This window comes from Pan troglodytes, chromosome 17, assembly GCF_028858775.2.
Source record: "Pan troglodytes isolate AG18354 chromosome 17, NHGRI_mPanTro3-v2.0_pri, whole genome shotgun sequence".
NCBI lineage: Eukaryota > Metazoa > Chordata > Mammalia > Primates > Hominidae > Pan > Pan troglodytes.
The window spans coordinates 67,531,207-67,556,860 of record NC_072415.2 but is presented as its reverse complement, the minus strand read 5'-3'; the positions used below and the strand labels follow the sequence as shown (position 1 = coordinate 67,556,860).

At 42.4% G+C, this 25,654-nt stretch overlaps 1 protein-coding gene across 1 annotated transcript in view; it reads right to left on the bottom strand.

Moving 5' to 3' along the window:
- Positions 1-211: 211 nt before the first annotated feature.
- Positions 212-25,654, bottom strand: part of ONECUT2 (one cut homeobox 2) — a 56,042-nt gene continuing 30,599 nt past the window's right edge. Inside the window, exon 2 of the mRNA XM_009434127.5 lies at positions 212-15,104. Within this exon, the coding sequence (XP_009432402.2) occupies positions 14,818-15,104 (287 nt within the window). The 3' untranslated portion in view covers positions 212-14,817. The remainder of the gene's footprint in view (positions 15,105-25,654) is intronic.

The following is a 25,654-nucleotide window of genomic DNA, read 5'->3' as shown; positions in this document are numbered from 1 at the left end:
GTAGTTTTTACGGAGCATCTCTCATCTTTTGTGATTTATAACAAGGATAACAGGTTTGTTGATTATAAGATGTGTCTTGCATACTGTCAGAGATAGAAATTGTAGTCTCACTAAGAACAAATTTACTGTTTTTTTATGAAACCACAATGGGGTGCTGTAGGGGGAAGAGTGCTTAATTCCTTCCATGAAAAGAAAAAGAAGGCAACTGAGCCATGGTCAATGAATTAAAGCAGTTTATTTAACATTAATTGCAGAATTTACAGCACTACCATTTAATGATAGGAATAAAAATAGAAAGAATCCAGTGTAAGCGATGTTGCAGACAAAACATTGGGGTGGGAAATGAGCAAAACTGAAAATGCAATTAACATTCAAAGAAATCTTCCAAAAGGACTGGGAGCTTATCAGGGGATGGGCATCCCCTTGATGATGAAGCGTGATCCTCATCCCCACCAGGATTTCAGGGCAGCCACTGAACATATACCCTGTTGACCGTCCCTGGAAAGTCTTTCAGCACAGTCTGACTTAACATGTTTGAGATGGGGCAATATCTGGATTATAATACACTTTGGAAATATAGCGCAGGGTGAAAGACGGTAATAGTGTGCATTTGTGTGTGGGTTTTCTTTTTCAAAACGGAAGAGAGTGCAAATTTTAGGGGTGTGTTTTCCTGATTTTAAACATGAGAGGTGATGTCAAAGGGATCAACTGAAAAGAAAAGTTTAAAGTTTTTCCCTACGATTTTCTTGGCGATAATACCTGTGAAAGCAAGAAAATAAAACAAGAGGCGTATATGTGACTCTCTGATCTCTTGTCCTTTTGGAATCTGGAAAGAGACTTTTAAAAGGTAGTTGGGTTTCCACTAAAGGACTGAGTTTCTAGAATAGCTACCTGGAAGGCAGGTGGCAGAGTACGGTCTTTGAGCATATGGTCAACGGAGGCTCACACACTATAGCCATTTTCCCATAATTTAATGGGTCCCTTTTTAAATTTTGAAACTTTAAACAGATCTGGGACAAATTCTTCTCTCTTTACCTCCTCCTTTCTTCCCTCATTATAGTCACCTTTCAATACCATCAAGCAGTCAACAGTATAGAACAAAGGATGCAAGTTCTGCAGGCCAGCATGTGAAATTTAAAGGTATTTTTAAATAGCAAGAATAAACACATCTGAGGCCAGGGTCTAAAGTGAGAAAAGACCCAGGACTGACTTGGATTCTGAGAACAAAACTGGATGGAAGAAAAGATACTGGAACTTGTTTTCACTCACTTTGGTGGAAGGATAGTTCCTCTTGTAATAATTCATTGACCAAGGAAGGATCTACAGTATCTGTGTTAATAAAGTATTGTCTGGGTGGAAAAATTTGAATAGAAAGAATGAAAAAAAATGGACCAGCTCTTTCTCTCTGGTCCAGGAGAACACTTTTGAGAAATGCAAAGGATGAAGAAGAGAACTAATTGAAATGCTGGTCAATCCCTAATTATCTTTTCCTATGATGCTCTTTGGCATCCTAGACTTGGGGAGAAAAGACTGAACTGCTCTTGGATTGAGAAAGGTTAGATGATCGAAGATACGAATTAAAAGAGAAACCAACACCAAGATTTTGCCTGTATCATCTCAGTCCCTGCATCTAAACTTTAGTGGTTATTTATCAAGTTATCAATGTGGAGCTTGTGTTTTTGTTTCAGAAATTTCAGTATGCCAGGTGTTTTACAACATTTCACGGTAAGAAGTTTGCTGGCACCACTTGGACTTGTGTAACACAAAACTGTAAAGAAAGGAAATAATATTCTACCTTCAAGGAAGTATCTGTTAATGGTATGACTACCTATCCGATTGCTAGATAGTCTTTGGACTCTTTTCTTCCCAGGTGGCAGGTTCCTTGTCATAATCTGAAAAAACTTTCCTAGAGATAAAGCTGACTCTTATGCTAAAGGCCAAACTGGACCAAAGCAAAGGATATAGGGGGAAAAAAACCTCAAACTCTACAACTTTTTGAATAGGATTTTCAAGCAGAGATAAAGTAGGCATTGATGGGCCATGTTTTTGGCTGGGGCAATAGCTGTGATTCAGCCTGTCCCCCAAGACAGATCAACAGCATAGGCAATGTGCACTGCCCCTGCCCCCTGAGATGGGAGCAAAGCACAGGGAGATAGTGGGGTCTCCTTTTCCCTCTTGTATTTTTCCAGATCAAAGAATTGAGAATTGCTAAACTATAACCTAGCAAACAATAGGAAACCCCATTCCGTACCTTTCTTTGTTTTCTAAATAATCATCTCCAAAAGGTATAGATGGGATAGCTAAACAGGATGCAGAGGATGGTGGGAAGGGGACTTCTGATGTGGAAGAGCCCCACTGGATGGAGGGGACCTGGATCCTTTGCAACCCCAGGATGGAGGAAGAAGCCTTTGGTAATGTCCCATGTAAAGCCACCAGATGGGCTGCAACAGCCTTGACTGGATAGAGTGCAAGATGGGGAAAGGTGAGTGCCTGGTGGCCCACAGAAGATTCAAGGTTACTATTTTCTTTTTCTGCCTTTCGTGTATGAACTGGAGTCTGCCTTCATGCTGGCACATGCTCAAGACCAAAGGATTGCAGGGAAGTGTTGGAGTCCAGAGAGAGTGAGGTTAGAGATTTTTGGCCCAGTTCTCTTTAAAGCTGACAGATACAGAGATTTCTTCCTAGTACCAAAACCTACCTTCCAGCCCATGACCTGCCTTTTCCCAGGCCAGGCCCATGTTTCCCCAAGAGGGCAGGAGAGAAACCCAGGCCAAGCTGAGGTAATTTTGTAGTTATGTGTCTCCAAGGAAAAGGACATCCATTGGCACAAAGCATTGAGTAAAAACCCTTTAATAACAAAATAACATTCATGATGTAGCTACTTCAGTTGTCTGGAAAACTCAGCTTACACTTGATTCAACATACCACTTTCCACAATGTTAAAAAAAAGGACATAAAATGGCATAACAAACTATACCTTGGGTTTCATAAGACAAGTCTTCTTGGCAAAGTGTAACCAGCCAGACCCATGCATTGCCTGTGATTAAAAAAAAGGGCTGGGTACACTCATGTCTCTAATACCCCTCTATTTTCTTTGGATCAAAAATGGATTTGAACTTTGTAGATTCTACAATATCTGCATTAAGAGGAACAGTTTGTGGGTTTGTGAGTGTCAGGAAAACTTTGCTGAAACAAATATCAATTTTATTGTGGAACAACATATAAAGCTTTCTGGAAGATTAAACACTATTACCATCATCAACTGTCTTACAAAAGCCAATTTGAAAAATTCTTGTATCTGTTCCCATCTTTGGCAGATTAATAAGGGAAAAATAAAAAGACTATATATCAAAGTTTACATTATCACAACCTAATTTATAAGGCCAAATAAAAATATGTTGCTTTTTATTATTCACGAGAGCATGTTCCCAATATACCCTCATTGACAGATAATATGAATGCTACACTGTCAGTGATTTCCAATATTTTGCATAGCAGACTGCTGCTTTTCAACCAAGGTTCCCTAGGCTGCATACTCCTATGCAAAATAAAGTGTGCTTGGCAGTTGATTTGGCTTTATGTCAAGCATTTTGGTTTGGGAAATATGAAACTGGAGAATGGGTCTTTGAACCCAAGTATAAGAAAGAACAAGTTTGCCCAATCCCCTGCAACTGAAAAATAGTTTTGACATATAGAGGCCTCAGATAATTGAAGGATTTAAAGAAGATGGTTTTCCTAAAGTGGGTTTCAAAACTTCTTCTTATATTCCCTTTTAGACGGTAGATGGAACATTGTTGGGCAGGTAAAAATTAAGTGAGAGTCACCTCCAAGTCTAGGGAGGGACAGCCATGATAGCTGCACATGTGAAGTTTTGGGAAATGGCTGCGTATTTTTGCCCAAATCACTGGAACAGTTGGTGGGAATGTCTAGGAGAGTGGACAAAAGAGAAGTGGGCAGAGAAGAATTAGTAATATTGATGCCATTTGAGTTTCTACTAGGAGCTGACCTGATCACAAAATACTAGAAGAAACCACGCATAGTCAAAAATAGCCATTCCCAAGCAGAGATCAAAGAGGGCCACAGCTAGATGAATTTTGCATCTACATATACATGGCCAGTTAGGTCTAAGTTCATGAGCATAAAGCCAAAATAACTCCTTTTGGTGGAAATTAAATATGCAAAGGTGAGTTTTTCAATACTCGCTTTCAAATCCCTCTCACATATGGTGATATATTTGGGTTATGAGGATCCCAATTTGAGGAATGCAAATTGGCTAACTCAAAAATTAGGAATAACGTTTCTCATTATAAAGCTGGAACCCAATTCAATGTGACTCATTTTCAGATCCCAAGAGATGTAAAGGGTATTCTCGAGGTGACACATCTCCCAATAAAACCAATATTACCACCGTCTGAGGCTGAACTGTGTACATTTTCACAGTTTAATGTATACACAACTGTTCCACAACTGCTAACAAACAATAGGCGCCCATGCATAAATAAAGTCCATTGAACCAAAGGGGAAGATCTAGTTCAAAATGAAAAATGTTGCTATTAAGACCACAATGCATCACACTGCTAAATTTTTAGCCTCATGCATAAAATTATAGCACTGATTGGCAGTTGCTAATCATAATACTACACTGTTAGCACAGAACAATTAATTGTTCAGACCAAGTAGCACAAATGTAGAAAATAATTATTCTTTTCAACAGAGCAAATGAACACAGATTGTTTCTTCAGCAAAATATGAAACTGTAAACTTTGGGCTCATTCTGCAACTTTCCCCAATCCAGCATAAATAAAATCCAAAGGGGGAAAAAAAACCATACATTTTCTTTTTAAGCGCACCTTTTTTCATCTATTACAAAAGCACAACCTAAAACGTATAAAGCTTTTTTTCTTTTTTCTTTTTTTAAATCACAGTTACCAAAAGAAACAGTGAATAATTTATTACATACGCTATAATAACATTACTCTAAACACTATTGTCTATGAGGTATATCTGAGAAAATTCGGTAAGGAATTGCGCGGTCTGCATTGCCAACATGCCCGGGTTCATAGTAAAGCTTTGGAACCGTGAAGAACTAGAAAAAAGGGAAGAACGAGGGAGGCAGAGGAGGAGACATAGAGAAAGAACCTTTGGTATTAGTACAAATCTTGTTCTTTGCAGGGTTGCATTGCAAAGCACCACAGTACAATAAGCCCACCAACTGACTGTATGGAGGCCCAGTTGAAGCTGAGGTATTCACAGGAAGAATTAAAAAAAGCACAGAGAGGTCCAGACTGGCTAAATCGTTGCTTTGGTTCAAGCAAGGCACTCGTCCCGTGGTTATGTCACACTTTGCAAGTGAAGCATGAGGCTGGGGGGATTGCTGAGGAGGGGTCTGCCAAGTGGGGATGTTTTCTGTGTTCAGGCTGCCATCGCTCTTTCTAGATCCTCTCTCATATGGGTGTGGCAGTAGGAAAGATGGGGAAGGTGATGTTCGCTTATAGGGAGCTCTGCTGCTCAATGAATTAAGTCATCTTTGCTCTGTCTCCCAGGGATTCTGAGAGTTCTAATTCCAATAGGAATTTAGGAAGAAAACCAAAGCAATGTGCTCTTTGGAAGGAAAGCCTTACAGGTTTGCCTTGTATAGGGAGAAGATGGCCTTGAGCTTGTTTGGACAGGAGGGAACTTTCACATAGGATGGTGCTTGAAAACTTCAGAAAGAGAGTAACAGTGTTTCCTACAGTTTGTCAATCTGTCATTTATATTCCTCTACTAGCTATGCTTTGTTGATGCATGGAACTGATGAGTTGATTGGTCTCTTCCTCTCTTTGCTTCTTTGTCTAAATGCTCTCTTTAAAAGCTCAAAATAACTACATTATGTGAAATGCAAAATACTAGCACTCAAAAGGAGCCATATGGACTAGAGGCAGATCTTTGCATTTGTCTAAAACCCATTTGGTCAAAAGCTGAGACAGATTCATTGGCTAACACACAAATCACGTTGATGAATGGCTTTTAATAGTGATTTAATCATTTAATGGAATCTAAAGAAACTTGAAGAAGACAATTAATTTCATGAGTAAGAAGGAAAGAGAGAAGCAACTTTAAGTAGCCATTTCTTAAACTGGCATATTCCTCTGTAATTTTGGGGTCATTTTTCATTTACCACGAATAACCCTTTAGTATCAAATGATGTAAGGCTTAAACTTCTCTCATAAATACAGAGTTGGCTTAGAAATGAAATGTAAACACCTACAACTAAAAAGGAAAGGCTGAAGAGCTTAAATGTCACATGTGCCAATGGTGGTCAAGTTCCCTTTCTTGATAAATACTGACTTTAAAGTACCCATAATAATCAAAGCCAACAGGCCAAGAATGAACTTTCTCCTCCTACTGAATTAAAAAGCTATCTATACAATGCTTTGTAATGGAAAGGTTCAAAAGTGATCACACCGTTGGGATCAACATGTTTTTCCTAGGGCAAAAATCCCGTATGAGCCCTAGTATTTCAAGACAGGCCACCTTCACGAAGCAACCGACCACATGTGACTATGTACTAATGGGACACTGAAAATGCTTGTGACTAATTTTACAGCTGAAAATGTTAAGAGATAAACCCCAGTCCCTGCTCATTGCTAAAGGATTGCCACCATCCTATTTGTCAATGTGGGACCGCTCTCATGCAGAGGTAGCACGGTACAATAAGCGGAGCACTGGGGCAGGAACCAGGAGGCATGTGTGGGCTTTCACTCTCAAGAGTTATTTGATTTGGATAACTATTTCATTCCTCCGGGCCACCGGGGCTTGGACTAAATGATTCCTAAGGTCTCTTCCAGCTCAACTACTCAATGGTCAGAGCTTCTGTGGTTCAGTAACTGGCAGTCTTTACTGTGATAGGTCCCAGCGGGGATAGAGGCCATGGCTAGGACTGAAGGCCATTTCCAACCAGTTTCCTTCCTCAATTTGTAATCAGAATTTAAGGAATCCAATTATAGCAGCATCTGAACTCGCATCTTGAACATGTGGAGCAGACAGCAAACATATAAGAGAAACACAGAAAATATCCCTTTCCAAATTAGCAGCCGCCGTCGCATAGATAATTATTTCTTTGGGGTATCTGAGCTGTGGCTGTACATACCATATGTCAGAGAAAATCGTTCAAATTATAAAAGAGCACAAGCAAAATGCAGACCGCACAGAGAAAGAAATCTTTGGTATCTTTGGTGTCATCAACACGATTAAAATTACAAATGGAAAAAGTCAGTGAGGTAGCCTTCTTTGGTTCTCACTAGAAATAGAAAGTTTTTCCTTTTTTTTTCTTTTTTCTGCTTTTTGCTTTTTTCCTTTTTTGTTTTGTTGCTTTACATACACACAGAGTTCATTCTTGGAAGCAGCTAGTGTAAGGGTTTCTCTCTTTTTGTTTACGATTTTTTAAAAATTTATTTTTCCAGTTTCTGTATAGAAGCCCCGAAATCCAGGCTGGTGAAGCAGGGTCTCAGCTTATGTTTTCTGAATGCACAGGTTCAGGCTGAAGAGTCATTGCTTGTCCACAAAATTTGCTCTGTTGTTCTGACAGCAAACAAACTGCAGTGCTCTCTGTTGTTTTAAATTAAAAATATAAACTATACAGTGCACCTTTCACAGATGCTGAATAAGTTAAATAAATAAGTTACAATATGAAGGCTCCGAGGGCCACAATAATTAAGAGGTGAAGTTCGCCTGGTACCAGGTGGGGCTGCGAACTTAAGTTAAATAATTTAAAAATTGTTACTTAGACTATTTTAAAAGTTAATTTAAGAGGGAAGAATATCCCAAATTCTCTTTTTGTAACCTGTATTTCTTCCCTGTCTGTAACAGAATTTCACTGCTTTATAAAGCAAACTAAACTTCAAGAGTATTCCAAGTAGAATTTTGCATCTCTGATGCACCATTGGTCTAGGTTTTGATAAATAAGTACAAGGAGTAGAATCAAACTAAGGAAGGATGATTAAATAATTACCCAAATCCTATACATTTATGTACTAGAAACTAATTTAAATAAGTTAATTACATTAATGGTACTTAGCTTGTTGGGTCATAACCCAAAGAGACAAGATAAAAAGCATTCTGTGGGGCGGGGCAGAGGGTGTCTTCATTTTTTGACTGACAACATGTATAACTTCTTTTGATAGTCTAAATAAAAACAAAGCAGGAAATTATAACCTCTAAAACTTTCTCATGTTAAAGACCATTTAGATGTGACAAGCATGAAAAAAATCACCACTCCCCACTAGCTAACACAGTCTCCCCAAGACCGCAGTACCATTGTCTCAATCCTGGAAACCAGAGCCCACTGTCTCCCCATCAGTTTGCGCTTGACTTTATTATTTTTTCTTCTTTTTCTTTGTTTTTTCTTTTTTTTTTTTCTTTTTGTCCTTTTTCAGGTCTTTGGATTTAGCTTTAGTTATGAAAAATCCAGAATAAAGCTATTCAACCGAAGTCATCAAGCATAGGTGTCATCCTAACACAGATGATTAAATAATATACAAGATTTCTTGAAAGTTGAGTTTATCTTGGATATGCCCAAATGAAATTAATTCCAAGTGTACAGGATGAAGATGCTGGGATACTTTTGTTTTCCCTGCACTGTGGTTTTCACTGTGACAATAAATAATGAAAACAATGTACACTGTAGAAGTACCACATACATGTTAAACGATGATTTAAAATTTATTTGTTGTAACGGATTACAGTATATACGTATGAAGCTTGTCTGTACACACTTGTATGTACACAGTCTAGACACCTATAGGTAATGTGTGTTGTTATAAAGTCATCTATGAGAACACATGTTAAAATATGTATCTAAATTTGTATACATCCAAGTGGACAGACTGTATAAACCTTAGGCACACTCATCTGCCACGGTTTATGCTACATGAAATGCTTGCTGCTAAAAATGGAGCAGAATGGAAGACTTCTATGGGATGAACAAGCTGGTAGCAATGTGTTTTTCTCCACTAGAAAAGGTATTAGCTGGTTACTTCCAATCAACCTAACTCCAAAACCTCTAAGGAAAGCTTGGGCTCTAGCAATAACTGCTTCAGGCTGTCAGAGTCATTTTGGTGTGTGAGAATAATGAGCCTCATTTAAGGTCCTGCGTGATTCACACAACAGCCCATCAGCCTCAATGGTAAGTTCTGTATCTACCTATGTGAGGTCCTATATATTTTAATAACTACTTCTGTATTTTATAAGTATTCTGAGACTTTCTAAAACAGATAAACCCTCCCCTCTTTCCCTCCCCGACCTTGGAAACAAACAAATCATTGATAGAAAACAGGCATTGAGACATCCATATTTAAAATCAACATCATTATCTTATGAGACTTATACAACCAACTGGGGTGCCATTCTTCATTCCGTAAGGATTTTTGTGGCCTTATTTTAAAACTAGAATCTCTTGTTGTTTCCGGGGTGACTTGATCTTAGCTAAAGATAAAAAAATTACTAATATATCAAGTTTGGCAGACAAATATCAGAAAGTTATAGATACACCAGCTCTACCCCTTCTTCATCTACCATTTCCACTTACTCTTCCTGGTTAGGCTGAGAAGTCTGAATCACACAGCATCAGCAACAACAAAAACAAAAAGTCAGCTCTAACCTGTTACGAATCTAGAAGATTATCGCCAAGGTAGTTGTGTCTGGGCCTTGTGGTCAACCTTGACCACATGTATTATCTTTTTCTCCACTTTTTAATAGAGTCCATTATTCTTCAACAACATTGGAAACAGGCCTTTTCTTCTTAGATTTTAAAATATCCAACTATTCAAACTCCTGAAAGTCCGAGTTCACTACAAAGGCATACTGTCATGACACTTTGGTAATGATAATCAAACAGACATTCCTATAATTCTACCAACATTTTCAAAAGTGGGGAAGTTTCCCCCATACCCAGATAATAGTGATTTTAAAAATCTGTTCAACTTGAATTTACTGGCACTAGTAGGTGGGTGCCCAGTATAGACAAAGAAAATAACTGATTATCTAAAAGGTATTTATTTTTGGTTTTGAAATATGTTGTTTGACTTAGAAAAGTGTGTGTGTGTGTGTGTGTGTATCAGATTTACATTCCAAATGTTGATTTTATTTTAGCTTGAATTGAAAATTATTTTGGATTTGCTAAAGCCTACAATTGCCAAGAGCCTGCAGGGGGAAAAGGGAGCTTAGAAGCAACTCTTTCTGGATTTCTCCAGAGGAAGTGCCATGCTTCCTGGTTCAACTAGCCTGCACCTTTATGCATGGTGCAAGCTAAACACTTCTTTTACATTTTGGAAAAGCTTTTAAATATTGGTGTTGAGTTTTTATTGTTGTTGCTGTTTCCTTTAAAAAAAGAAATGTATTGGCTCTGTTTGTTTTTTTTTATTATTTCCTGGAATGAAATAATTATATCCCTAGTACCAAAATCACATTAAAACAAAAACAATGCAAGCCTATTTGTGTAAAGGAATAAAGGAAATTGTTTTTCCACTCAATGGCTCTGAGTGTTTTGATTTCTGTTGCCTCAAGAATGTGAAATTTGGCTGAGAACTGTTCCTTCACACTGTACCTTTTCCTGATGGTTGAGGAATGCCTGGAATTTTCCTTGGATTGAGGTAATGGATACTAAACTATAACCAGACCCAAATGGTTATTTTCTCTGAAATTATTAACTTAAATTTAAAAATCCTTGAGTAAACTCACTGGGTTAAATTCTATTACCTTTCAATATAGAAATTTTTTTTCTGTTAGATTTCTAACAAATTGAAATTCTGCAGGGCTTAAAATTTTGATACATAACTGTATAGACACACATATATATTTATATATGTATGTAAATAATTTTCTAAAAGCAAGCACTTTTCTCTGGTATGACATTATCTGGAATGAGACATTTATTAAAGCTCCTTGGAGAGAAATTCTTGCCTTTTTTTTTTTTTTAAACAATTATGACATGTTCTTCTGATTATCAGAGGACTGGTTTGACCAATGTTGTAATGTCAGGTCACAAAGGCAGCCTCTACTAGTCTAGACATCTTCAGAGGATGCTGGAGACCCAAACGCTGAGATTAGTATGTCAAAGAATCACTAACCAAATCAAACAGGCTCCATTCCTCAATCCAGTCTGGAAAAGAGCAACCATTTCCACTGGACACATGTCACAAGGACTCTTTTAGAAATACCCAAGTTGAAATCAACCCACATGGGAACACTCCTCTGCTGAAATATGCTCTTTTCTTAGTCCTTTGACAAAGGAAACATGTAGTATGAGCAAGGGACAAAGGGACACAAGGGAAAAGCCAAGGAACAATCTCCTAGGAAGGATGAATTATAAAAATTGTGGAGAGTCACATTCTCTCACAGCTCCTGCATAGGGAGACCCACATAGGGGGAATGAGGAGGGGGCACAAAGAACAACAATGGGGCTCTCTAGAGGCAGGACTCCAGAAGTCTCCCCAAAACCTCCTTTATATTTTCTCTTCAGGATTGAGACACTCTCCCCCATCCCACCCAACACCACTGCCCACCCCAGTGCCAGCTGTGGTTGCACATAGGCTTGTCAAAATACGAATTGGTAATTACCACCCTGAGGAAATCTATCAACCCATTGCAACAGGAGTTGGGCTTCCCCCGTGAGAAGTCCCTTTGGTGGACCTGCTCACTGAGGGGGTCTGGCACACCCAGATGGGACAGGGCAGCTCCTGGAGAACAGATTTCTGGGCTGGCCTCATATTCTTTAACTGGTGAAAATGGACCACCGAGCCTTCCCAACAGTTACAGAAGATGAGCACCCCACTGTCAGGACCCAGTTCTGGGCCGAGTCTGTTGGATGTACTTCACTCACCACCTTAATCGAGGCTGAGGGATAGAATAGAGATGACTCCGAATACAAATAAAACTCATTTACACCATGGATCCATTTATCAACAGGTTAAATGCTAAAATGCTTGATCTTGACTTTAAACCTTTCCCAGAAACTTCCATAGAGATCTGAATACTTCAAATCATCCACAGTGGCAAATTAACTCTGGAATGGCATGAGAAATGAGAAAAATTCTGAACCGAATACTTAACAAATGAAGCACTGGACCAAAACAAGACATGAATTTGGACAGCAATAATTTTGGTTATCACCAATGTCAAGTTGATCTATATATGTATTTTATATATTATATATATCTTTCTTTAGAAATGCAACTTTACAGCTGATTTTTAAAAAGCTAATAGAAAAGTAGAAACTGGCAATTATTTTTACATGTTTCCCCCCACCCCCAAATGAAGCCCTGTTAGGATGTAGCAATCACATGAAAACGAGGCTGTAAATTCCTCTATAAACTCTTTGGTTCTGTGGCTCGGGAGAGGATGCATCACCAAGACCCCTATCCCTGACCCTCACTCCCTTTCCCTCCCCTGATGATGAGACTCTGAACATAGAAGGAACCAAGTCTAAGGGTTAAGCAAAGAACATTCAAGTGATAATGTTATTCCCTACCCTCTGCTGAGCAGAGAGAACTGTTCAATATCCCAACATCTTAAACTTGGAGTCCATGGAAACTTTTGAGAGATTCCATGTTGGGGCAAAAAACCATAAAACAAAATTAAAATGAAACAATAAAATCAAATAAATGGCCCTTTCTTTTTGTTGCTCAGAGAAACATAATTGATTACCTTTATACAGATCAATGGCGCTATTAGTATTTTAGCCAGGCAAGAGGAGATAATGAACTGAAACAAAAGGTGTGAGAAATCCTCATCTTTGGTATTGTAGCTGTTGAGGTTTCTGTTGCTCTGTTCCATGTTCTTTTGAAAAACTGCATAGGCACAAATTAAAGACAATCTTCAACTTTAAGATTACCGTGTGAGTTGTCAAATGAAGCAGCAGCCACTGAGCCTCTTCCTTATTTCTATCTTTGTCTCAACCCTTTCTTTAAAATCTGCTTCCAAAAAATGTCCCAAGAGGTCTGTTTGAACACAGTGTGTCTCGCTGTTTTTGTTTTCGTTTATTTTCTGGCGTGCTTCCTTCTTATTGGTGGTGATTTCCATTGATTTACGGATTTATTTATTCATTTTAATGGGACAGTTTTGTTTGTTGCAGAAGTAGGTGCAGAAAAAGTTTCTTTGGTTTCGATTAAGTAATTCATAAAAAAGTCAGTCTCAAGTGTCTGTAAAGAATCATTGCAGCGTTTGGCTTGCTTTGAACACCCCCATGTGGCCCCACCCGGGGCCATTCACTGGTAAATATGCACATTGTGACCTTTGCAATCTCCCAGAGTTCTGTGGGCGCTCTTCCACTTGCTATGGGAAGGTGACAACTGGTGTGGCAAAGCCACCCCTCTGGGTGGCTTGGCTAATGTCCTTGGTGTAGCTGGTCCGCTCAGCCCAATGATGCGCCAAATGCAAGAGCTGAATGCCATTCGGAGTTGCAGAGGTTTTCTGATTTCTAAAAGTAATCACAGTATTTTTAGGCTAGAAAATGACAAGTCATAAATGTCTTTGGTTTGCAGTATTCTGCTTCTTTGGTGTGCTGTGTTTTCTCCAGATTTATTCAGCTGTTTTGCAAGGATGATTCAACAACAGAAGAGATTTAGGACTAGATGACAGTCATGAGTAACATGTATGCAGGTTTGATTGATTGATTTTTTTTTTCTTGCTAGAAAACACAGAAAACATCCCTACTAATGGGATGGATGAGGAAAAACCCCAAATCAGAAAGAGTGAGAATGGATTACATGGTGGTCATAACACACAGTAGGAGGGACCAGATGACTGATCAACCAAGGACACATTAACGATCTAAAAAAACCTAGATCTTTTAAAATGCTGCATTCGCTCCATGCACCGTTAACAGTTAAATTGGCCTCCTGAGTGTGCGTCTGCATTATGTACAACAGAATTTGTAGCAAACTGCAAAATGTGCTTGAAGCCATATTCTCATCAATTCCCTAATGACTTCACAATAGGTGTCTTGAAAATCCAGATGTGGTGAACCCAGAACCTTCCTTACTTCTGTTTATCTTTGTTGTGCTTGATACTTTGAGCGCAAGTGAACTGACTGGTTTTTTTGACGGATCCAAGACCATATGAGATTTCCAGGAGGTAAAGAAAAAAAAAATTGTAAGCTGGATCAACTTAAAGCTTTCTAAATCATTCAATGAAAAGATGTCTGGGTTGGAAAAACAGGTCCTTGGATTTTTTTTTTTAACGTCCATATTTAAAACTTGTGCTCAGTAATTACCATTCTGATGTTTTTTATGTTATGGCTGTGAACTTGGACATAACATGGTATAATAAGGCTAAGCATGTGGAAAGCAAATGAGGTCATTCTCGTTGCTAGATTCTTCTCTTATTGTTGTATCTTGGAAGCCTAAACTCAGAGTCCTTACATAGGCCAAACTCCTATTGTTACTCATAGGAACTCTGACTGCAAGAAGCTGACAGGACCTGAAGTGGGATGGATGATATTTTAAGCAATCCCGAGCTTGGTTGACACCATACTGGAATTAACTCGCTCCAGGAAGGCCCCATTTGGGTTTTTGGGATGCTTAGCATGCTCAGAGAACAGTGTCTGGTTCTAAGAGATTAATTTTTCAGCTTGCACTTGGACTCCATAGCCATTAAAAACAAAAAAAAGAACACCTGGCCTATGATTACAGCTAGAATATAAGTTTCTTTGCAAGAGAATTGTGCTTTCAAATCACCAGTGAAGGGCCCCAGCTAGGAATCCGGTGTCTTTTTCCTTTGTTTTCTTTTGGTATCTGTTGTCCTCATTTGGAGGTGACTTGTGCCCAAGTGAGAGTCCTTCCATCATGCTTTGGTACACGTGCTGGAGGTGGACGAGGAGCCCCCTGTGCTCAGATCGTCTTGCCACTTCTCCAGGCTGCGGCGCCGGGCGTTCATGAAGAAGTTGCTGACGGTTGTGAGCTCCAGGCCCAGCTGCTGGGAAATGGTGATCTGCATCTCCTTCGACGGGCGTTTGTTCTCCTTGAAGATGGCGAAGAGTGTTCGGCGTTGGAGGTCAGTGAACACCAGGCGGGACTTCTTCTGGGAATTGTTCCTGTCTTTGTTTGGTTCTTGCTCTTTGCGTTTGCACGCTTGAAGGGAAAGAGAAGAAGGAGAGGAGTCAGTGGGCTCACCTGAGAAGGTGATCCATGGAAAACATTGACAAAGTTGTACAAAGAGATGTAAACCGTTAAACTTTATTGTGCAAACTGCCCAGCTGTCAATAACCAGCCTTCCCTGTAATCTCCGGGTGATGGAAGGCATCAGTGAGTGAGTGGGGGATGGGAGAAAGGAGAAAGCAGCAGGGCTGTTTCACACAGTCCGGTTTTGAACTAACTGCAGTTGTCTTTCCCTTTTACATTCTCCCTGCTCTAGCATATCCTTGAAATTCTTCATCTCTGAAATCAGGTGCCACGAAGGCAGGGAGGACTCCAGACGCCAGGGTGGGGGAAGCCTGGTGAGGCAGTTCCTCTTACATATTCACCCTCTCGAATTGTTTACAGCTGAGTTGAAATTACCTTCTGGAGTCAAAACTTAAAAGTGCATAGTTTTTCAAAATCAAAGCTTCTACCCATGTGACTCTAAAAATTGTTAACAGAATGAATTTAGAAGTGACAGAATGATGGTATCATCCCAACCCAAATTCCTTTCGTCCAGACTTTTGAAAAATTAGAACAAAACAAACAGAAGACCAAGGGAGAGAAAGACGAGAAAAATTGGTTTAGCCAATTCTCATTTGGCTAGTTTGAAATTGGAAGCTAGTACAAGACAGGGGATGAGGGTGGGGGAAGAAGCCCAACGTTACAATAGGACTTCAGGCTTGTAGACATGTTAGTATATGCAGAGTCTCTTTGATTTAGCAGAAGTGAGTATCCATGCCTGGGCTGACATATGCAGTCAAGGCCATTATGTGTCACGACCTCTCCCTTAGCCTACAAGTTCCTAGAAGGCAGCAACCAGGCCTCTGTAGTATTCCTGACTGATTCTTTTTGGAGCCATGGATACAATGAATGTTTGGGACAATGAGGACAAATGGCTTCTTGACGCTTTCAGGGAATCTGTACACTTCACAGACAGGTTCGGTGTCTCAGAAAAGTGACCTGTAAAGGTTAAATACAGTATTACAAATCATAATGCTAAAACATGAGAATGTGTGTTACAATCACTTGAAATGGCCAGGTGCAGTGGCTCACACCTGTAATCCCAGCACTTTGGGAGGCCAAGGCAGGTGTATCATGAGGTCAGGAGTTTGAGACCAGCCTGGCCAACATGGTGAAACCCTGTCGTTACTAAAGATACAAAAAAATAGCTGGGCGTGGTGGTGGGCACCTGTAATCCCAGCTACTCGGGATGCTGAGGCAGGAGAATCGCTTGAACCCAGGAGGTGGAAGTTGCAGTGAGTTGAGATCATGCCATTGCACTCCAGCCTGGGTGACAGGGTGAGAGTCCATCTCAAAAAAAAAAAAAATCACTTGAAATAAGTCCCAGCTCCCCTAGGGGTGTGGTGACAGTGTGGCCTCAACAGGAAAAACTGGGGAAAGGCCAGGAAGGAGCAGAGGCCCAGATGGGGCAGTCGCCCTCAGAATCCATCCTACCGGATATTCTGGCCAGAGGTTGAGAATCCCTTTGCAGTGGACTGACATTCCCCCAAGACTGGCACCCAGGGTGCTGCTCAGATGCTTTCCTATGTTTCTCAAAGCACTGGCTTGTATATTTTGTTTCCTGGCCTTCGGGCACAGCATTTCCTATTCATTGTGTTCTGCAGGCAGCATCTTATGTGGAGAGTCTGCTACGGTGTCTGAATGTTTATGTCCCCCCAAAAATTCATATGTTACAATCCTAACATCCAAGGTGATGGTACTAAGAGGTGGGGCCTTTGGGAGGTGATTGGGCCATAAAGTTGGAGCCCTCAGGAATAGGGTTAGTGCCCTTATAAAATAAGCCTGAGAGAGACCTCTTGCCCCTTCTACCACGGGAGGACACAGTGAGAAAGCCTTCTCTGTGAACCAGGACACAGACTATCGCCTGACGCTGAATCCGCTGGCACCTTAATCTTAGACTTCCCAGCCTCCAGAACTGTCAGAAATAAACTTCTGTTGTTTATAAGCACTAAGTCACGGTATTTTGTTGTTGTGGTTGTTACTGGAGCCTTAACAGACTAAGACAGGATTTAACCTGAAGACAAACACTTACGGGAAAGATACTTGGAAGCTGAATTTCCTTCTACCTAACTGGCTGCCCTCCCTGCTGGATGCTGTGTGTTATAAAGTAATATAAATGAATCATTCCTGAAATAATCAAAATGCACTGATACTCTCAAAGGGCAGGAAGAGGAGAGCCCCTGAATGGGAAAGCTGCTAGGCTGTATCAGCTTGGCTAAACTTTCTTCCTGATTTTTCCTTCTCTCATTTCTAAAAGTATTCATATTGTCTTCAAAATTAAACACACACAACACATCCACATAAAAACAATTTGTTTTCATCTTAAAACTCATTCTTTTGGGGCCTTTTGGCTTTCTTGGATGAGGAGCGCTTCCCCTGCAGTGGGAACTCAGACAGAAAGGGCTAAGACTGCTCACTGCCATCCTTCCAACAGCTTACTGGTAACGATTTCTTCTTTGCTCATTCCTGTGAAGACTGCATATTTTTATTGGATTCTGATGATTCCTGTGTGGTGGTAACACACAGAAATAGCCTTTGCAGGGGAACCTTGTTTTGAGGTCTACTCTCTGTTGCTCAATCTGAAGTCCTCTACAGCAGTGCTGCTAAACTTTAAGGTGCATAGGAATCATCTGGAGGGCTCATCAAACTGCAGATTCTCATGCAGTTCAGCCTGGACAGGGCCTGGGATTCTGCATTTCTCATGAGCACCCAGGTGATGCTGATGCTGCTGGTCCACATGCTTCGGTTTGAGTTGCAAGGGTCTGCCTGATTTCTACAGTCTCAGAGGAGCATGTTATGCAATGGAAAGCTCTGGATTCAAACCTGGGCTTCCCCACCTCCAAGACCTGGGGCCTTGCAAATTACGTAGCCTCTTTGTGCCTGTCTTCCTCATCTAAATAAGGAAATAAAAATGTTCAATTCTAGAGAGGCTTAAGTGAGATAACAGGTACATCTTCACTTCATACTTTCCTTCTCATTGTATTACCCCAGTAACTCTGAGCTAGGCAAATCAGGAAAAATGATTTTCATTTTAAAAGGAAATACATGGAGACCTTGGAGTATATGTGATGACACTGACACCACATCCCAGGTTTGCTGCAGACCCAGGGAAAGAAAGAATAAACACTTCTCTTGTAGGGAATGGCACCCATACCCAACTGCACATCAGAGGGGACCTCTTTGCAGGGCAGCCTCTGGGTCTCCACCCCCAGAAATTCTGATTTTCACCATGTGGGGCAAGGTTCTGGAATCTGTGCTTCTATAAACCTCTGCAGCCCCTTTTAAGATGTAGAAACCACTATGCTTGCCCCTACTGCCACTTCAGGTCCCTGGACAACCGTCCCTGACCCTACCCCTGGGACAACTGGTGTCAAGCCTTCATCTGGAGGATTCTGAATAAATAGTGATGCATGATAATCTCCTGATAACAAAATCCAGGCAAATATCTTCTGCAAACATTGGCTGAGATCCTCTGTCAATTCACGCTCCTTTGGATTAACCACATAGCTCTCAATTTTCATACCAATATTGATTATTCTTCAGATAATGCTGTATTTGTGCTTTTAATAGGGTGATTAGACAGTTTGGGTACAGGTCCACATTGGCTTGTCGGATTATATTTTGTGTGAGATACATATATTTAAAATTATATATATATATACACACACATATTTAAGATAAAAATATTAAAGACTTAACGTGAAGCAAACTGCACAGAGAGAACAGATCAATACATCCTGCCTATGCCTTCCCAACAGCCTTTGGAAGCCACCAGATGCCACAGCAACAAATGCAAAGCTGTAGCTTGCAGTCTAGAAGTGTACAGCAAGCCCAAATGCCCTAAATAATGAGGCAGTATGTCCATATGTTGCCCAGGGTTTTTATAGCTAGCAATTGCCAGCCGTTGATTTTGACAAAAGCAGTTGGTCAGGAGCTAAAGGAAAATAAAAACAGGAGGGAGAACACCTGCCTTGAAAGTCTAAGAAAAAGGAGACAGATCCAATGACGTCTGGGAGCTGGTGTGAGGCTGTGACCTCAGCTTCCTCAGACCCAGGCTGTGGAGCCAGGTGTGCCTGCAGGCACAAGCAGAGTGCAAACGGCTTTGGTGCTGTTCAATTACTACACTCTATAGTCCACATGTGCCCATTTTTGAACAGCCAGGAAAGTGTCAATAGCTCCCTCCAACCCAAGGATGCGATAGAAACCCAACGAAACAGCAGGTGTTCCAGTGGCATTGATGGATTCAGTCTTGACACAGTCACATGCTGGTCAGGGTCTCCTGAACTCCAACTGCTCAAAGCCAGTTCTGCCACGGAAGGTGCAAGGTTAGCCCAGCCCTGTCTAGACCATTTGGATCTGTTTCTTCTCCTCTCTCTTTTAGGAGGAAAGCAGGGAGGGCATGCCAGGAGCTGATGTGTCACTGCCTGATGGGGAGGTGGGTGTAGATCCCAAAAGCCCTCAGACATTCTTGAGCTCCCTCCCTCTCACAGGGAAGCAGGTCCTATGTAGGACCACATGGAAGGCCAAGCGCTCGCTTCCATTTCAAAGACTCGAAGAGAAGTCATTTGTTTACCTACAATAAGGCTACCTTTCCCCACTTTTTGAAAGAAATAATATTGACTCAGATTCGTCATGCTGGTTGTGTCCTGTGGCCCAGGACCTGGTACTGGCAGGCATGCACACATCTGTGTATAATCTGTGATTAACAAGGCTGGCAGACAGCTACTGCCTAAAAATATAGGTTCCTTGGTAGATACATTTTTCAAAACACTGAGTTCCCAGGGTAAAATAAGGGAAGCCCTGACCTCGGGCACAAGCCCTCTCTGAGATCTTGAGACACCAACTTGCTTTCTCCCTGGTGGCCACTGGATTTTTGCCCCTCAGGAGGTCAGAAATAGGACAAACAAAGTGCATTTCCAAGAATGTGCTGCTCCCCATAGCTGATCTTCCCCACCTCTAACCTGGAGAGAGAGAATGTCTCTCCACAACTGACCCTTTCTCCATGCCTTCCCCATCCCAACCCAACTCCATGTGGGCCAGGTCTACTTTGCCTCCATAGTGGCTGCTCCTGGGCATTCTAGGAGCTCAGCTGCCCTCTGACACCCAGACTAGCCGGCCCTGGCCCTGTCCATCACCTACCCATGGGCAGCACAAAGGTATGTGGTCAGAGTCGTGCAGCAACGCTCATCAAGCCAGGGATGATTCCCATCCAGAGGGGATGCAAAGGGAGGCGGGACAGGGTGAGGGATTGTGTGAGACTGGAGAACATCATGGAGGACAGAAAAGGCCCCGTGGTGTCCTGTGCTCTCCCTTCTCTCTCAGCTTGGGGAGGGACCTTGCCACCGACTGCGTGGTCAGTAACAGAGTAGCTTCCCTGGCCAGAAAGGCTGCTTGTCACGCATCATGCATTTTCCTTCTAGTAACAAAAGTCTTTGGATATTTGGATGCTGAGCAGTAATGGGGTGTTGGAAGCCAGGGCCTTTGTGCTGGTGGGGAGGGGAAGCAAGGAGAGAGATGGGGGAGGGCCCATTCCTGAACACAGGGTAGACTGACCTCGGTTGTGTGTGTGTGTGTGTGGTTGTGTGTGTGTGGTGTGGAGGGTAAGGTAAGGGGGACAGTATCTGGTTGGTTCAGGGAGGCAGATACAGGTTGGGGAATTACCCTGGAACCGCATGTCACCTTGACACTCAGTTCCGCAGGTGCAGTGGTGTTAGCTATTCAAGGCACCTGAACATCTTTTATCTCCCTTAGCTTGGTCCTCCTCACAGAGCCATAGAACCTCAGTGTTTTGTCCAGTCCAGGGTTGTCAGTTTCACATAAGGAACTGAAGGCACAGTGAGGTGAGTCCCAGTGGAAGCCAAAGTCTGGATCCCCCATTGGGCATTTCTTTTCACAACATCTCTGAAAGGAAGATGGGGCAGAGGTATGGATTCCCATTTTACTCTTGGAGAAGGAAACACGTTTGTTTAGGGTGACCCAATTAGCACTGGATCCTGGATTTGATCTTGGAAAACCCCTTCCCAGCCTCCACAGTTTCTGGGAAGCCTGTGAAGTAAGAGCAACTCAACACCGGGTCAGAATCTTCCAGTCCTCGCTGCCCCAGAACTGGAACTCCCCACTCAACTTGGATGGGCTGTCCTGGCCCAGGCCATCTTGGACGGGACAGCCCCAGCTGATCCAGCAGCTGACTAAAGATGCACACTTGAGTCCAGCTGAGATCAGCCAAGCACGGCCTGTATCAGCAGACACACCCAGCGAACAAACAAGCTTCTGGGCAAAAATAGATGTTTATTGTTTTATATCACCCATGCTGTGGTTCTGTGTTTTGCAGCATTATTGTGGTGACAGATAACTGATACAGAAGCCAAGAATGACCTTTGCCTTCCTGCCCAGGGGTGAGTCAAATGTACTGTAAGAAGCTCAGATGGAAGCCAAGACCCTGTTTCCTACTCCCTGTCAGCCACTTATCAGCTGCAGGACTGTGAGCCTTAGTTTCCTGATCCTATAGAGTGGGGATGCTAATGTCCAGCACTCCAGGACATCAAAAGGCTTGCTGTAACACTTGGCACAGAGTAGACACTCAGGAAATGTGAACATTCTTCCTTCCTTAGAGAAAGCAGAAAGAAGGTGTGTAAGGAGAGGTTAAGAGTTCATGATTCCAAGTCTTACTCGATAGTAGATGAACTGCCCAGAGGGCTAATGGCAAATAAAAGGTTAAAGATGTTTGTTTTCTTTGTGAGGTTGTCTCATAGCCAATTCCCAGCCTCATATAAGAGGTAAGACTACGACGTGTTTTTACATACGTGTCAGAGATCCTAAAAGGTTTTGGACCACTGGAGTTTCCTAACATCACTAATTTATGTCCAAATACATTGATGGGTATCAATATCATCTACATATGATGGGTATTGTTAGCCCCTAATAAATAATGCAGAAGTGCTCTATTCTCCTTGCATTCAGTAAATACTTTCCCTGAATAGTTCAATGTGATCTTGTCAGGGCAAGGGTGGGGAGTGGGGAGAGAGACCATCCAGGGTGTGCATTTGTCAGCAGACACTTAACCTCCAAGGATACAGGTTTGAAAAGTACACCTGCAGAAGAGGCCTTTTCGCTTTTCAGCTGAAGAGCTCGCAGCTTCCCTCCTAGGAAGGCTTATGCAAAGTGGGGAGCGTGACCCTTTCCACTAAGGAGGGCACTCTCCCGGGAGGACATAGGGGCTGCAGTTCTGTTGGAAAGATTAACTAAGGGAGTCAATTGGGGTTATGTTGGAAAAATCAATTACAAAAGTAGGTTCACATTTGTACCTCTGGCCTTGTTCCCTGAGAAACCTACAGGTGTTTGAGGTAAGAAGAATGGAAATAACCCCCCTTCACTTCCCTGCTCTGAACTGGTGGCCCTTCAGTACTGATAGAATGACAAGACTATGGGAGAGGTGATGGTGTCCAGTAGAGAACCCTTCCTTTGGAACTAATCTGCATGATCAAGAGCCTTTAAAGTAAAAATAATAAGATTCCTTGAATTCAAACAAGGAAGAAAAAAAATAGAAGAACTGTACACTCTGCTAATAAATATTTGATATTCAGTAAGCCATAAATGCTGGTAAATCTCAGCAATGCATGCTTCTCAGGGTCAGCAAGTAATTAGGTGCCAGCACATTGCCACAGAGACCCTGGGAGCAGGGGGCCTAACACACAAGACTTGGGGCTCAGGCTCTAAGCAGCTCCACTGGCCACTCAGGGCCAGCTGGTGCCAGAAGCACTGATCACCCACCTGGGAGGAGCCAGGCCTTGATGGATGGGGAGGGTCTGTCTTAAAATCATTATTGGATTATTTTGTGCTCCCTAAATTTTGGAAACTATAAATAGTTCCCAGTTAGATGCCTTGCAGGTTTCCTTGCTTCATTGTGATTTCTGACGCATCATCAAAGGCCACTTAGGTTCAGATGACCATGGAGCCAGTACCATGAACCTGCCCTCTGCCCCCAACCACCTCTAGAACTAAACTCTAACTTGGCCCTCATTTCTCCAAACGTGCCTGACCTGAGTCAGATGAGAAACTTAATGGCTTTGTTTCAAGGTTGAGAGCTGGCTTTCCTCAGAAACTTGGTCTTCATGTACCAGATGCCAATACAGACAGGCAGTGGAGCCAGTGACGTCCAGACCAACATCCATTTGGGAGGCCAAGGGCAGAGACAGGGTGGACACTGTGCAAATGGATGTGGAGCCATTCTTGGTTGTTAGGTTCCCCTCCTCCTTTCACTGCCTTCTAATTGTGGGTGTATGCACAGGCCTTGCAAGACAGACCTCTAACCCATTTGGCAAATTATCCTGCACAAGGTACTCCAGCGTGAACCACCTATGGGCTAGTTGGAGCACTGCCGCCTGGCTTATTAGAGCAGATATTGTGGGCGGGAGAATGGCAGAGCAAGAGGAAAAAGGAGACAGGAGGGAGAAGGAACAAGAAGGCAGGAGGGGCCATGCACGATGCACACATACACACTCCCCTCATTCTGGAGATGCTGGAGGGTGGGGGCAAAGTCCCCAAGTTCTGAGCTGCCCGGAGCCCGGGAAGGCTTGGCACTGCCCTGGAATGTCAGTGTGAGCCGTGTCTTGGGCTTCACCTCTGACACAGGACAAATCTCTGATCCTGGGGAGATTTCCTGTAGTACATTCTTCCTCTCATCTAGAAAATGTGGATGATAGGCCAGGAGAGGTGGCTCATGCCTGTAATCCCAGCACTTCGGGAGGCTGAGGCGGGTGGATCACAAGGTCAGGAGATCGAGGCTACCCTGGATAACATGGTGAAACCCTGTCTCTACTAAAAATAAAAAAAATTAGCCAAGTGTGGTGGTGTGTGCCTGTAATCCCAGATACTCGGCAGGCCGAGGCAGGAGAATCACTTCAACCTGGGAGGCAGAGATTGCAGTGAGCCAAGATCATGCCATTGCGCTCCCGCCTGGGTGACAGAGCAAGGCTCTGTCTTAGGAAAAAAACCAAACAAACAAACAAACAAACAAACAAAAAAACAAAGGAAATGTGGATGATAAATGGCAAATCTCTGCTCTTTCTCCACACCGCCGCGTCTGCTTTCACTTGGATGTTGAAGCTGGTCTTGACAAGCGTTACAGCAACTCCCCAGTGCCCACTTACTGTCGGCTGGAGGCAGACCGCACAGCGACCATTCTGTGTTCCCAAGCTTCAAAGACATTCTCTGAAAAAAACAAGTTTTATTTCCTGTCTCTATTTTTACTTTCAATACAAAGTCACTGAAGGGGACTCAGGAAATGAGGGCTCTTGGATGTCTCACAACTTTCTTATATGGAGGCACGGCCTGACAAAAGCCCAGAGTGCCCCTGGTGGGCAGATCTCCCAGGGGAAGGTTCAGGCCCCTGTAGCTGCCCGCAGGTGCTGCCTGTAGGAAGCACACTGGAGCCTGTACACTGAGTGGAGATGTACCTCTTACCTCTGCTTCTCTCCAGCAGAGGCTCTAACAAACATGAGTAGCCTCAAAGAACAGGCTTCTAATAGCAGATGGTCTAGCTCAGCTGCTAAAACCACAGACTCCTAGAAAGGCAGGATTTTAGAGAGCACTTGGTCTAACCTTGTTTTTAGAAATAAGAGATCAGAACTTCCAGCTAGGGTCACCTATGCAGTGACACAGCCCTGAGAACCCATATTCCCTCCTGTCTAGTCCAGTGGGGCTTTTATTTCCCACCTTCCTATTAGAATAAATAGTTTGGGGCACTCAGCCTTTGAAATCACAATTCCCAGTCATCTCTTCTGCCTGTGCAGAAGCCTGGCAAAGAGGGATCTTTAGCTCTGCTGCCAAGCTGCATTCCTGTAAGCCATCCAGGAAGTCGTGAGTTGCTAAAACAAATATTTAATTCCAGATACAAACATCTGGCTTAAAATGGCTAGGAGAGCATGGGGCAGCTTCTTCAACTTTCTGCTAAAATCATCTCGAAGTCCTGTAATGAAACACAAAACTTAGCACACCAAAAACCAGGACTGCAGTCAGTCTGTTTTGGGGGATCTGGAGATTTTTTACCTAAACACAAGGCCAAGGCCAATGGAACTGGGTTGAAATGGGACATCAGGATTGAAAAAATAACATCTGAGTCATCCAACTGTTGAGAAATTTAAATTCAGCAGCCATCCATCTACTTGGTAGGTGCTGCCTTTTGAAAGAGCCAGAGTACTCCCCACTCCCTTCCACCTGCCAATTAAGAACTGCAACTCTCAGAAAACAACTAGGCAAAAAAACAAAACAAAACAAAACAAAACTGCGGGGTGGAGGAGGGACACCAAGGCTGGTACATCACTCCCTTGGAGAAGTAGTTTCCAGAGCACTCAGGGTGAGCACAGGTAGGGTTGTCGTGTGTATTCCATTTGATCAGCTTCTCAGCATCCCAGGATCGGATGCAGGAGATGCGTGCACATCAGTTCAGCAGGGCCACACAACAAGGAAGCTGATTAGATGGA